The following is a 14,191-nucleotide window of genomic DNA, read 5'->3' as shown; positions in this document are numbered from 1 at the left end:
TTTTTTTACAATGAGGGTGGTGAAACACTGGCACAGGTTTCCCAGAGAAGGGGTAGGTGCCCCATCCCTGGAAACATTCAAGGCCAGGTTGGACGGGGCTCTGAGCAACCTGATCTAGTTAGCGGTGTCCCTGCTCACTGCAGGGGGGTTGGACTACACGAAGTCTAAAGGTCCCTTCCAACTCAAACTACTCTATGATTCTGTGATTCTATCAATATTTCTTTGATACTATGTCTTTTTTCTGTCCTGTAGCAACTTGCACGACATCCTACTGAAGTCAGTCCTACTTTTTCAGACTATTCCATAAATTTTTCAAAACCAAATTCTGTCCTCCAATGTATCTGCAATTTCTTCTAGCTTCACTGTAAAATTTGACAAGTACACTTTTATTCTATCTTCCACATCATTAGGAAAATAGGTAACAGCACAGAACTCAGGAAGCAATACAGCCAGACTGTGCTCTGACTCTCTGTCAGAACACAATGATACATCCTCTAAGTATTCTCCAAATATTATGTCATCTTTTTTTTTACTCTCTCACCTATAATACTTTCATTTAGCCACTGTTTCCCTAGCTTACATGTAAAAGCATCCTGTGAAATGTTTTAAAAGTTTACTAACCTCAACAGATTATTCTTCTAAACATTGTTAATACATAGCCCCAGAAGACAAACATCTTTTAAATTACCTTTTTTGTTTGCTTTTATGGACTTTCAACAATTACACTTTCTCTTTCTACCCCTAAATTACGACTCAGTTAGCACTCACGTTAGCTGGTAACCATATCATGAGACTCCTACACTGACAAGTTTATGAGGATGCAGCTTTCAGGGCCAGTTTGGATCATGAGCACTAAGACACCCCAGCAAGTACATAAGCTAGTGATCTCTACTAGACCAAAAATGCTGGGAAGAGCCAAGGTGGCTCCACACGAGAGTGTCCTGCAACCGCCTCTCTGTATGCTCCACATTTTTCCATCACCTGAGGTATTCCAGTTCCTCTCCCCATTACACAGAGCTAACTATGTATTTTAAACACATTCACACCTGTTGATCACTTGCTGGCTTATTCTCATATCTAGGTTGAATTACTTTTTTTGTCCCTTGGCTTTCTCATCTGTTCCAGTTCTAGTCAGTCAATCTTCTTCCTCACCTACAGAGTCACTAACTGAAACCTGAAGCTGAGAAAAATAAATAAAAATAAATCAAAACTAGAAGAAAAGAAATGCCTGGAGCCAACAGTTTGGACTCTAAAGTGCCTGGAAACCACTTTTCCATTTTGTCCCACACAGTGACATTTTCCACCTGACACCCACACAGATCACTAAATGTCTCTGGGCAATTCATCCTGTGTTCTTCTTCCAGAGACAGCTGGTAGACTCCTAAGCAGAGTCATAGAATATTTGGTCTTGTCAGCGGATTCACGGGTCAAGGCGGGGTTTATCCTCAAAGATCTGTGAAATCCACGGGTGAAGGTTTGAATCCACGGACAGTTGCATGAGGCACAAACTCCACTGTGCTGCAGTCTTGACTGTCGCCACTTCAGCAGACTCTTTCCATAATTCCTTCAAGAGATGCCAGTCCATATACACCTCTAAAAATAGCTGACATCAAAGATAAAATCTGTACACTAACAATGTCAGCATCAAATCCCAAAAGGATTCTGCTCAGATTTGCCAGATAATGAAGCCAGATGGGGCAGGCTGTCTTGGCCTCATCACCTCTCTCCTGCTTCAGGTCATGGCTATTTGAAATGCAAATGCATACACACACAGAGAGAGGCAAAGGAAAGAGGTTAACACTGCTCATAAGCTAAAGCACCAGTGTATTTTTCTTTTTTGACACAAGTAAGTATTAAGCCTCCCTTCCCCTCAACTTTTACAGTAAAGACTAGAACTAATTTTATGCAGAGGAAAACAGATTAAGCTTTAAGGCAAACAGCAGGATTTGGGGATTTTTTGTGCTTTGGGTTTGTTTGGTTTTTTTTTTTTTTTGACAAACTGAACTATATACTAAATGAGCAATGTGGCAAGATAGGCAGTGCATGGCTGAACAGTTACTAGATTACTACACAATGTTATGAGAAATTAAGTCAAAATCCGAGTAAGAAACCAGTACAGAAATTCAATAATCCCATTGCCGAAGTTAATTGCCCAGCATGCTTTATAATCTCAGAATTAATACTAAATTTTAAAATAACAGCACCAGCACCTTTATTCATTCAACCAAGCACGCAATGCGACACATAGAACAAGAAGACATGACTTCCGCTCAGGAAACCTGATCCTAGGTTGCATTCATTTCCTAAAAGCAAATGAAATATAACCTACCAATACCTCCTGAGCAAATAAAAGAGCAACTTGAAGCGCTGTGACTCAATCAAGGTATCGTAAACGGCAGGGGGCAGCAGGAGCCTTCCCGGAGCTTTGTTTCATTCCTGAATACCCTGCATATTCTGCGCTCTTATCTTTTCATATCCTTGTAAGTGGCCTTTTTTTTAATATACCCTGAAGACTAGGTTCTGTCATCCTCTTCATTATGGGCTATCAGAAGGGGCTTAAGCTGCTGGCTCCAATGCAGTTATGAGTGACAGGATGAAGGCAAACCAGGCTTGGCGAATCTCAGGAGAAACAGAAACGCCCGTGCTGACTAAGCCCCAAAACACCAGAATGTACGAAAGGAGATGATTTGATATTGTAATTGTACTTCACTGGACCAGTCTTACGGACAATTCAGATTCATAGGTCTCCCTTAAGATTTTGTGGTAGTCTATATAAACTGTTCCATTTTCATGCTTTTAAAACCAAACAGGGACTACACTGTGAGAGCTTGTTAAATTAATAACTAAGTAAGCAAGCTGCCACAATGAAATTAATTCCTTGTGGCACAGGGGCATATCTAAACATCTTGCAACATAATCCTATTTATTTTCACACATAGGGTTTCAAGGGTTCACATTTGAGCATTAATTTTCCTTTTTTAAAACTGTAAAAGGAAGAACATTAAAATAACAGAAATGGCTTTGCATGAAGAATAAAAAATGGGGACATCAAGCAGCACAAAGTCACAGACTAAAAATGGTACTTTGAGATTTATCCTCTGTAGTTTCCCCTGCTGCACGTACTTCACAAAACAATAAATATAATGCAAATAAATAATTGCTTATGAACCAATAATAGTGCAACTGCAAAAATGATTAATGCCGTGTAGAACCGGTATCCTGAAAAACCTCACCAGAGTTAACACTGAAGTAAAGCGAATGGCTCTGAATTAGCATGCAGAACAAGGCATGTCTTCCTTCACAAAAGTGAAGCTGCTCTCATGAAATTTTCATAATGGTGCTGGTAATCTGCTTACCTGCAGCAAAGAGCATGACTGCAACCGGTCTGTAGAACCGCCTCCGAGATCCCACGCAGATAGAGATCAACCCAACCAGGAAAGCTATGAGAATGATGGCAGCACCACCCAACAGCAAAGCAAGAGTAGCTATCTGCCAGTCTAGGGGAAAAAAGGAGATGGGAAAAAAATAATAATACCATTTCAGTAAAACAAGCCCATATGCTTGACAGAAACATTAGAATATGAGGAATGCACAAAGGGTGGGGTAAATAAAAAACTGTGCTTTGGATTTCTTTTCTCCTAATTAGGGAAACACCTTTATACAACACATGCAACTCAGGAGCAAAGTGCTGCAACCTCCCACACTTTTTTCAAGGCTTAGTTGGCCTCATTGGGATTTTGGCTCAAGCAAGACCGAATAATTTGGTCCCCTGGTTTTTGTCCAATCTAGAATGAGAAATTGAGGCTGGGTCAGGATTAGCTAACATGTGTTAGCTGATTCCCAGTCTGTCATAACTTTCTCACAGAGAGAGTGAAAGTCAAAGCTCTGCTTGAGCTGATTAGGGTGACATAGGAAGGGAAATGCATGCAGGCTCGTCAGATACACTTGTCACTTGGGAAGTATCAAGGCCACGTAATATGAGTAACAAAACTAAGGTAAAGAAAGGAGATGCTCAAAGGAATTGAAAAAAAAATGCAGTTACAAACAACATCCTTGCAGTCTTAAATCACATAAAACAAAATCCATTTCCAAGCTGATGGACATCTTTATCGTCCAAGATCTAACTTAAGAGCTTCTGTAGGATTTTAGAAAGGCATGGGCTTTCTGCTGTCTCTCTTTTCAAGAGAGTATATAAGACCTTGTCTCTCTCCAATGACACGGATCAAGAAAAATAATCTGATCACTATTTACTGTTTATATGTACTCTTTATCACTAGTATTTAGTAGTTCAAGGAAGATGATCTAAAAACAGCTTCTGGGAAAAGGACCTATAGATCCAGTACATCTCTCATTACTTTGAAAATACTAGCACTCATACAATATTCAGAACAAAATGTCCAAATGCATTACATAGTTCAAAGAAAATAAGATTAATTATTTCCGAAATATATTTAGAGATCTTAAGATTACTAAAATAAGAATGACAATAAAAATCCACATTCTCTGTTTGAAAAGAGCAAAATTCAGTGTTTTAAAAAACAGTACATCCAGTTTCAAGAAGGATCTAGTCTGCTGAAGATACCAACAGTGCATCTGTGGGGTTTGGAAATGGAAGGCTGGCAGCGATTATCACCAAAAAGCCTTCATATAGTGTATGAAAAAGGATGAAGGAGATTAAAAGAAGAAAGTGAACAGAAGAGCTATAAAAGCATTGCTAAAAAAGAAAGTTATTTTAAAGGCGTGTTTGTGTAAGTAGACATGTTTATTTTCATTCCTTTTAGAAATCCAGGCGTGTTGTTTACTAATACTTTAATTACTAAGTACTCAACCTTTCAAGCTCTGATACTCCTTGTTTTCTTTCTGGACCAAAACCCAAGGCTGGGAACAATCTCTCATTTTCCTACCTTGAGAATGCAATCTTTAACATCAGTTTGCTCTGGGTCCCACTGTTTTACTATTATCAAGATGGAAATATGATTTTTAGTTATGGATGGGAATGCTACGAAGAGTAGTTTTTAACGTTGACATGATCCTTCAGAAACACCAAGTGGTTAGTGTACTGATGATTTAGAGAGTATTCTTCCAATATCAGCATGCATTACAGATATAAAATACAGAAATAAATAAACAGAATGGACCACTTTGGAACAACATGAAAGGAATCCTTGCACTAGAAAATTACACAGATACAAAGACTAGACACATAAATCCATATCACCCCAAAGTTAAAAGCCATACAAAATTGATTAAATAAATCAAAGTGCCAGACAGCAAAACTCAGAAACCAAGATTTTTGAAAGCCACTACAAATAATAAAATATTAAATGTTAGCTTTGCATTGATCAGATGCCAAAGTCTAATGCAAACGAAAGGTGTGCAACATTGGAGTAGTAACTAAATGGAAAAAACATTGAGTATCCCACTGCTTTCCAAAACCACCTTGGCAAGACCACCAAACAAGTGAAAATAACTAAGGCATAGATGATATAAGCGTGAGGTTAGAATACAGTTTAACTTCCAGGACAGATATATCTGTGGATTTTGGAAAGGTTAAAAAATAAACAAACTACCTTACTGTAGTGGGACAAATTAGTGTTGGAAGACACCTACACTCCCAACTAAAAAAGAACTTAGTTAAACAAAATTAATTTCTTGAGTAAGAGAACCTACTCAGTGGTGTTGACGGTAAGACAAAACCGAGGCTCTTAATGTTCTTCACTACTAGCTGAAGATCAGGTACTGAACATTGTGCTCTGGGCCACAATGTCTGGAATTGCCTCTATTTTAGCTCCAGCCTCCATACAATGCTACCAGCCTTTACCTTGAGCTGCAGCTGAGAGGGATGCTGGTTAAAGAACATAATGAAGGTCGGACATTAGTGTACAAATAGTACTGGGCTGAATTTTCCTATATTGCCTACCATGGAAACTACATGTTTAAACTTCCTTGTCCTCTTAGAAAAACCTTAACTTCCAATTCGGAAAGCCATTTGATCTGGTGACAAAATAAAGCTTATGTTGGATTAAGGAAGTAAAACCTTCTGCATGGGCCTTATACTTAACAGCAATTATTTTTTCTTAAAAACCCAGGCCACTGGACTTCATACAAAAGAAAAGAAACATCCAAAGAAAATTGAATCACTACCTCTGAAGGAAAAACACCCTTGTAAGTTAGATAGCTACAATATAACCACATACAGCAACCACAGTTTTCTACGATAAAAATTTGTACTTTTCCTCGGTCTACCCAGGAGTGATTTATAACACACAGCATCAAAATGGGAACAGCAGATTGCTCTGTTACACAGTGTTACTGGTACACAGAACATAAACATCATAAACCTACTTTAGAGTATCCAAAATATGCTTGCACCATTTCTAGGCATGCACCAATCTTGCAAATAAGTTACTATACTCAGTTCCAGCCTCAGCAGTTCAGTGAGACCGCTTGTACTCATAGAGATAGAAACATGCATAAACATGAGCAAAATGGGACCTTATAGAGATAATTATTAGTGTCCTGGATTCAAAACACAATTTGGTTACACTTTAAGAATGCACATCAGTATTTTTCACTGTACATCACTACAGTTTATTTATATCACATATCCACCAAGAAAAACGTTAGGAACTAGTAAAATTGCAGTCCCAAAAATCTTAATAAACTTTTAGATTTTAAAAAGCACTGTTGTCTCATAGTCATGCCCAAATTAAGTTGCTTTGTTGGTTTCTAACTGTAGGATCAAAAGAAAGCGTAACTAGATTTTTTTCAGTGTTCCACCATTTTAGCAATATGTTAAGAATTGCACTGATAATGCCACCTATCCTATCCGAACAACTAGAATTAATAGATTTCTGACAATCATTAAGTAACTCAAGACAGATTTCTTAAGAAAAGCCTCACTTAACGTGTACTATTTTTAGGTCTGAAAAGCCAAACGTGTTTTTGTACTGCACAAGCAGCATCACAACGTCTATAACCATGGGAAATATACAGTGCAGTTCTGATGGTGATTATAGTGTTTGCATAATTTTTATTTTAACAATCTGCCTATTAGTTTAGGGATGTGGATTTCAATATTTGGAAGCATGTATAAATAAGAACCTAGGTACTTAATACATATTTTCAAAACATATATGGTGGAAAATTTATTAAAAGTACCATCTTCAGTAAATAAATAAATAAATAAACAAACCCCAAAACTATGTTGATAATGTTTCTTTCCAGTTAATCCCTCATGCATAAGTGAGTGCCTTTTTGTAAGGACAGCTTGGTCTCATTGCTCTTTGGAAATTCTGCCTGTTTCTTAATGATACGGAAGCACAGTGTTAATTGCACATTGAAATGTGTGACTCTCCTCCCTTCTTCCCCCCAAATGAAATGACCTAAGGCTTTAAGCTGTGTATTCATTTTTAATTAAGAGCAGCTCTATCTGCTCTCTTTCTTGGGCAAAATAATACTTCAGGACTAAGATAAAGTCAGGAAAAGCCATAAAATAAGGAGAAAACATCTCAAAGTTCCGAAATGTTTATTTTAATAACTAGGTCATTTTTTAACACAAGAAAGAGCAACACAAAGGCATTATCATAGATTTCATTTTCAGCAAGTTCCCCAGAAATTAAATGCGTTATCTACACAGTATTCTACAGTAAAAGAAGTGGTGGACGTAAAAACATACTGTGCAATACGTGAAACATTTGTGTGTAGGGCTCTTTCAGATAATATAAGTGAAACGAATTCACTTCTTAAGAAACAATCAAGCATTCCTTTCTTTCATACAATGGTTCTCCATAAGTCCTCTCCTCACAGAGGCTGAAGTAAGAAAATGCAGGCAGATGTTACATGATGAAGGTAGTGACTGACCTTCTTTAGCACTAAACAAAACCTTGGTAAGAAACAAAACTCAACAACCCTCTTAGGTAAGTTTTTCTGATTCATTGCAAAGCTGCCACTTACCACTTATCACTTTGGCTGCCCTCAGCCAAAATATTCTTAGAAATTGTAATATAGCATTTAAATTCGAGAATAATGAATCTGAAAAAAAGTAAAGCATAGAAGGTTGAGGCACCCACGCATAAGAAATTAAATATAACCCACTGAATGTCATAACAATCAACTAAGATAAACAGAGATAATCCTAATTGCTTCATATTCAAAACTATTTCTAAGTTTATAAACACTCATCAACTTAGCCACCAAATAGCCAATGTAAGTTTAAAAAGCGTAGTGATTATATAAAAACACAAAGGTAGAATCTAGTTTCTAAAAGTGCATTTATCCCACAATCAGTAAGATCTCCTCTTTCTTCAGCACGATCAGACACGCAGACTTCAGTGGAAGGCCATGCTTCATTGAATTCAGTGGAAATACAGAGATAAAATAAGTACTGCAGTCACCATTACGTTCTCACATAAAAATATTCCACAGAGAAGACAGTCCTTTGAAACCGCACCTGAGCCAAAATGATGTTTTTTTAAGAAGCTGCTCACACGAATTCTGCTCTGGATGAAGGGGTTATTGGCTAAAGCTGGGAAGCCCGGGGTCCATAAGTTACTTGGTCCATACTCCTCTGCTCTTACACAGCCAGCACCACAAGTACAGTCTTTTGAGGCTCTGCAGCATATGCTTCTGCACACTGCAGAGAGAAACACTTTCTGGCAGTACCTATACCCAGCCTTCAGTAAGTTGCTCTAGCCACAACTTTCCACAGTGGAGCCTTGTACCAAAATCACAATAACTAAATATTTTCTGCTTGTTGTCAGTTTGTATGGTATACTTACTACTGCTAGTTGCTGCACAGACACACTCTGGCTTTTAAGTTTTCCTTTTTTTTATAGATTGAGAATAAGATTTTTCTAAAATATGAAAAGGACTTGTGTGTGTGGATCCCCAAGTCACACAGACACTTAAAAAGCATTGCCAGAGCTGTGGGAACCAGCCAGCTGTGGCTGAATGCATAATTTCCGTAAGGCAGAACTCAAACACTCTACACCAAGGCTTTCTTCTGAAAGCTATGAATTTGAACACATGAAACAACTATGTGAGGTCATAGATATGTTAAAAAGAAGCTGTTTGTGGAAGAGACAAAACAATTTTCGGCTGCTTCTCCAACAGGAGATTTACTTATTGAGCTATTCCCTAAGAAATCGGTCTTCATCCACGCACAGTAGCACACAGGACAAAGCCCTCGATAACCCAAGTCTTGCATGATACAGGTGGGCTTAACAGCGAGGCTTTCTCATGGCTCTAATTCATCAGGATTTTGACCACACCCAAACAGAATTCTGACCATTTTATGCTGGGTGTCAAAATCCTCAAGTACCTCCTAAGGATAATTCAGAGGCTCCACATAAAGCATCAGGCACTTTCTATTTACTGTACAAGATGCTCGTAAGATGACTTAGTGTTCCTGATGCTGAGTGGAGAGTCATTTAGAGCCAAAAAAAAAAAAAGAGAACAAGCAGAGATGTGTCCAAAAAACAGCTAACTGGGGCAAACCTGGGTCCGTCTGTGTTTTGCCGACACAGAATGCTAACAGCTAACGATGGCAGCTGACTAACGAAGGAGGAAAGGCAGGCGTCTCCTTAGCTGCAATATCCCAGGGGCTAGAGGGCTTCTCAGAAACTGCAAGGTCCTTGCTTCCCAGCTCTGGCTCCAGACTTGGACCTCTGCTCCCATTTCCCAGAATTTCTTAACCACTGGGTTAGACTGAAACCGCTCTCTTCTTCCATCTGCAGGACCCAAGCTGGAAAAAGATAAACAGGAAAACTATGGGATCTGTGAACAAATAGTTAGGAGGGAATCCAAATCTGATCCTTGCTTTGAAATGCCTCTTACCTAACTGGTCCCTTCCAACTTTCCAGTGTTGTTTACACACCTTTCCACCGGCACATAAAAATACCTGAGTGTTACTGTAAGGCAGCCCACACTCAGGGGTCTCTGAGCGTTGAGGGAAAAGTTCTCAGCAGTCATCTACAGAGTTGCATCCCTCTCACGTAGGCTCCTCCCTTTCTCCACAGCAAGATAGCCATGATCAGAGGTGAAGAGACCGCCTCCATTCCAGGCAAGATAACAGCCTGCTGGCAAGACGCTCCAGGCAGTAGGTGCTCTACCACCTACCCTTCTCAGCCAGGGAAAGATGTCTTTGCTACATCAGGGGACTCATTAGGCAGCCACAGTGCAGACTCCGCTCACCATTCAATAGTGTCGTGGTTTAACCCAGCAGGCAGCAAAACACCACACAGCTGTTCACTCACTCCCCTTCAGCATAGGGGAGAGAATCAGGGAAAAAAAGTAAAGTTCATAGGTTGAGATAAAGACAGTAGGATGAAAAGGAAGGGAAAATAACAATAATGGTAAAAGAATATACAAAACAAGTGATGCACAATGCAATTGCTCACCACCCACTGACTGATGCCCAGCCATTTTCTGAGTAGTGGCTGTGCCTCCCCTGGGCCAACTCCCCCCAGTTTTTTTGTTCAGCATGACATCATATGATATGGAATATCCCTTTGGCCAGTTCGGGTCAGCTGTCCTGGTTGTATCCCCTCCCAGCTTCCTGTGCACCTCCAGCCTCCTCGCTGGCAGGGCAGTAGGAGGAGCTGAAAAGTCCCTGACTTAGTGTAAGCACTGCTCAGCAACAATTAAAACATCAGTGTGTTATCAACATTATTTTCATGCTAAATCCAAAACACAGCACTATACCAGCTACAAGGAAGAAAATTAACTCTATCCCAGATGAAACCAGGACAAATAGGAAGCAGAGCTCCCCTGCCTTCCACCCAAAGATGCGACTGAGCATGCAGGGGACAGCTTGGTTCCCAGAGAAGTGAGCAGCACACAAAGAAGCCGTCTCAGTTTCTCAGGACAATCCCTACGGCAATCTCACATAAGGTACAGGCTGCATTAATCTGCCTGATGTTTCCATTTTAGCTGCAGTGTTCATCAGACTATGTGTGGCCCCAAGACTGCTGGACTCAAACTTTCTATGTGCTTTGACACCACGGCAAGTTTTATCTCCCATCTCTACAGGAGATCAGACTGAACAACAAAAGCAATAAAAATATGGTAAGCAACTCTGCTGTTGTGCAAAGGAGACAGATTTTGCAAGACAACAAGATGGTCTAATGCCTGGGGGGGTTACAGATGTATGAGCAACTTGAAACATAGCAGGTGCTTGCTCATCTGCCCATGACACACATCTCTCCTGAAAATTAAAGCTTACATTCCTTATTTATACAAAATATATACACTTTGGGGTTTTTTTGTACAGCTGCTCTCTGAGCCGTGGCCTGCCTGTATTTCTAAAATCACAGAGTAAAATCCCTTAAATGAAGTGCATCATCAAATAAAGAGTTAAGTTCTGCCATTATATAGATCTTCATTTTATTATTTAGAGACAACATGCATTGCACATTACTTTTGCCAAGAGAGGACTTCAAGACAAGCACAGCATTACAAAAGTCATGTAATCTATAATTCATTCACAGAATAGCACAGCATGTACTCAGCCATTTCTTCCATTGGATGCATGGCATTCTTCTGAGATTAGCTCACTACTATGCCATTTTAATTATTGGATATTCATTCATTCAAGAAAAAAAAAAACAAAATGCACACGCCCACAACTCCAAGAACCTCACAAAAACCTGGAAACCTTAGAATTATGTCATTAGGAGATAAGTGTGGGAGATGTGTTATACCAGCTTTTCAAGAGAAGCTCACCTTTTCTGACCTCTTCTATATATACTACTACATTTTAGCAATCTGAAGTAGTACACCGCATTGGAACAGGAATGTAATTATTTCCCACAGTTACCCATGTTCTTCAAGCAAATTGGCAATCTTTTGCAATTTTCAAAACCCCAAAACTCATTCCATTGTTCTTTGAGAAAAACAATTAGCATGTAAAATAGTTCAAGGAGTACTTCCCATCAAAACTATGGCCTTTATATTAGAGAAATGGAACAAGGAAAAACACAGAAAGCAATACAGCTGGAGAGACTTTACCCTGCCTGCTGCTCATTACCTTGAATCTTATGTGGTCATCTGTGGCCACAAATAGTAACAGAGGCAAGGTTACTTTCTACGTGATTCTAAATATATAAACTCATCAAATATTTAAACCACTTATATTATCCCTAAAAGAAGGAAAATCTTTTAACTTACTGGTACAAGACTTCTTTATTAAATAAACAAGACTTAAAGCAACAGGATGCATTCCTGAGTTTAAAATTGCAATTAACATCAGCAGTAAAAATAAACCACTACAACTTCTAGTCTTCCTTTTTTTTTTTTTTTTTTTAAAGAGTATTATCAGTGACAAGGTGTTTGTGCTCTTGATCTGATCAGATAAACTCACACAAACTTCACGCGGCACACATGAATGTGCTGTAACCACATCTCTTAGCTGGCAGAAGAGTAGCTGAAACAGCAGCCTCCATCATACTAAAAGGTCCAGACTACTGAGCAGGAGTCTTAGATCTGTTGCTCCTGTAAAGCATGGCCTTGGGAAGTCTGAGGCTAAAATAACTGGTCCATTTGTAAATGAGGGAGCATACCTTAAAATATTTGGTCTGGGGCTACTGTGAGGGGTACTTGACAAATTCAAAGCATTTTGAATACACTGAAGGAGCCAGGCATAAACAGAGTATCAGTCATCATAGAACCACAGAATAATTCAGGTTGGGAAAGACCTCTGGAGGTCATCTAGTACAGCTCCCCATGGAAAGCAGGGCCAATCTCCAAGTCAGACCCAACTTCAAAGTTCAATCAGCTTGCTCAGGGTCTTAGACTGTGAGTTCGAAGCAGTATGGTTTTTGATTTTATATCCACCTTCAGGTAAAGCGTTGGGGATGGCTATTAAAGAGAGTAATATGCAAAATGACAGACTACAGTTTCCAAAACCAGAAGGAATTTTTCATTAATTGCTCCTTACATTGTATGAGCTACTTTCTTCAGACTTCGTAAAATTACATTTGTTCTTCTTATGTTATTTTATAGCAAACGATCAGCCTCGCTGAGCTTTTTACAAATATGTGTCAACATCAACTCTGAGCAACGATCCAGATCTTCTAATGAGGGAGCTGCTTTTGAGCTAGCAATTTCCCCTTGGAACAACCCCTTAGATTCAAAACAAGCAGACACCATCCAAGACTATTGAGCCATGTTAATTCAGATATCTGCATCTAATGTATAATTAAGGTTAAACCCCTTCAAGTGCTACCAAATGAGCAGCCTCTGATGCTTTTTTTATTTTAAGAACAAATTAGAACAGAATTATAAGCACAAAACTAGACTCAAGTTGCTTTACTGCACTATGCTATGGTAAGCTTACATTTATGGTTTGTTCACCCCTAAGTTTAAACACGTACAAAGAGCCTGTTGCACTTATTTCCTTGAGACTGTTTTGTCTTTCCAGCATTCACAAACAGTTCTTAGAGAATAATGATCTTATGAAAAACTGAACATTGCATAAACAAATACACAGGTTGAAAAGTAACAAAGTCATATGCCCCCCATAAACCAGAATGAATACGGTTAACCAGTATGAAACCATTCCAGCGTATTCTTAAATACGCTATTTTCACAATAAATTGAAATGCTGTGAAGGAGCCATTGTTTTCTATGAATAGCATACACATGTACTGAAGCCAAAATACACACTGTTTACCTGCAGATCAGATTCTATGGAACCATTTATGTCTTCCACATCATATTTGCCTACCTTTGATTTAAAGAACTATAATAGTGGCAGTCTATTGCATAAATTCAAATTTACTTTATTAACTCTGCAGGAAGAAGACAACTACCTGTACAGGTACAGACACGCCACACAGTTGTAGATAAGATGCATTTAATTTTAGGCAGAAGCTGTGATAGAAATAAATATTCATACATAACTCAATTCCTGATAAATCTGCAAATGAGCCATCAAAAATTAGACATAATCCACTTCAAATGAGGTCTAAAAAACAATTTTGTTTAAAGACACCAAAGGAACACTCCAAACCCTGTAAGTTTTTTTGGGGGTTGGTGGGGGGTTTTTTTTGGTTTGTTTTTTTTTTTTTTTTTTTTTTTTTTTTTTATTTTAGCACATGGGTTTAAATCAGTGCCCACAAGTGTGATAGGCGCTTTACAGACCTGAGATGCCAGTGCTGCATCACGAACTGGATAATGGCCCAAAGGGCAT

At 38.9% G+C, this 14,191-nt stretch overlaps 1 protein-coding gene across 1 annotated transcript in view; it reads right to left on the bottom strand.

Annotated features, from left to right (window-relative positions):
* Window positions 1–14,191, bottom strand: part of TMEM47 (transmembrane protein 47) — a 56,116-nt gene that overhangs the window by 6,518 nt on the left and 35,407 nt on the right. Inside the window, exon 2 of the mRNA XM_009646233.1 lies at window positions 3,357–3,497. Within this exon, the coding sequence (XP_009644528.1) occupies window positions 3,357–3,497 (141 nt within the window). The remainder of the gene's footprint in view (window positions 1–3,356; window positions 3,498–14,191) is intronic.

The sequence above is a fragment of the Egretta garzetta genome, unplaced genomic scaffold, assembly GCF_000687185.1.
Source record: "Egretta garzetta isolate BGI_Z169 unplaced genomic scaffold, ASM68718v1 scaffold70, whole genome shotgun sequence".
Classification (NCBI taxonomy): Eukaryota; Metazoa; Chordata; class Aves; order Pelecaniformes; family Ardeidae; genus Egretta; species Egretta garzetta.
The sequence above is the reverse complement of the archived record's forward strand: the minus strand, read 5'-3'. Positions and strand labels throughout refer to the sequence as shown.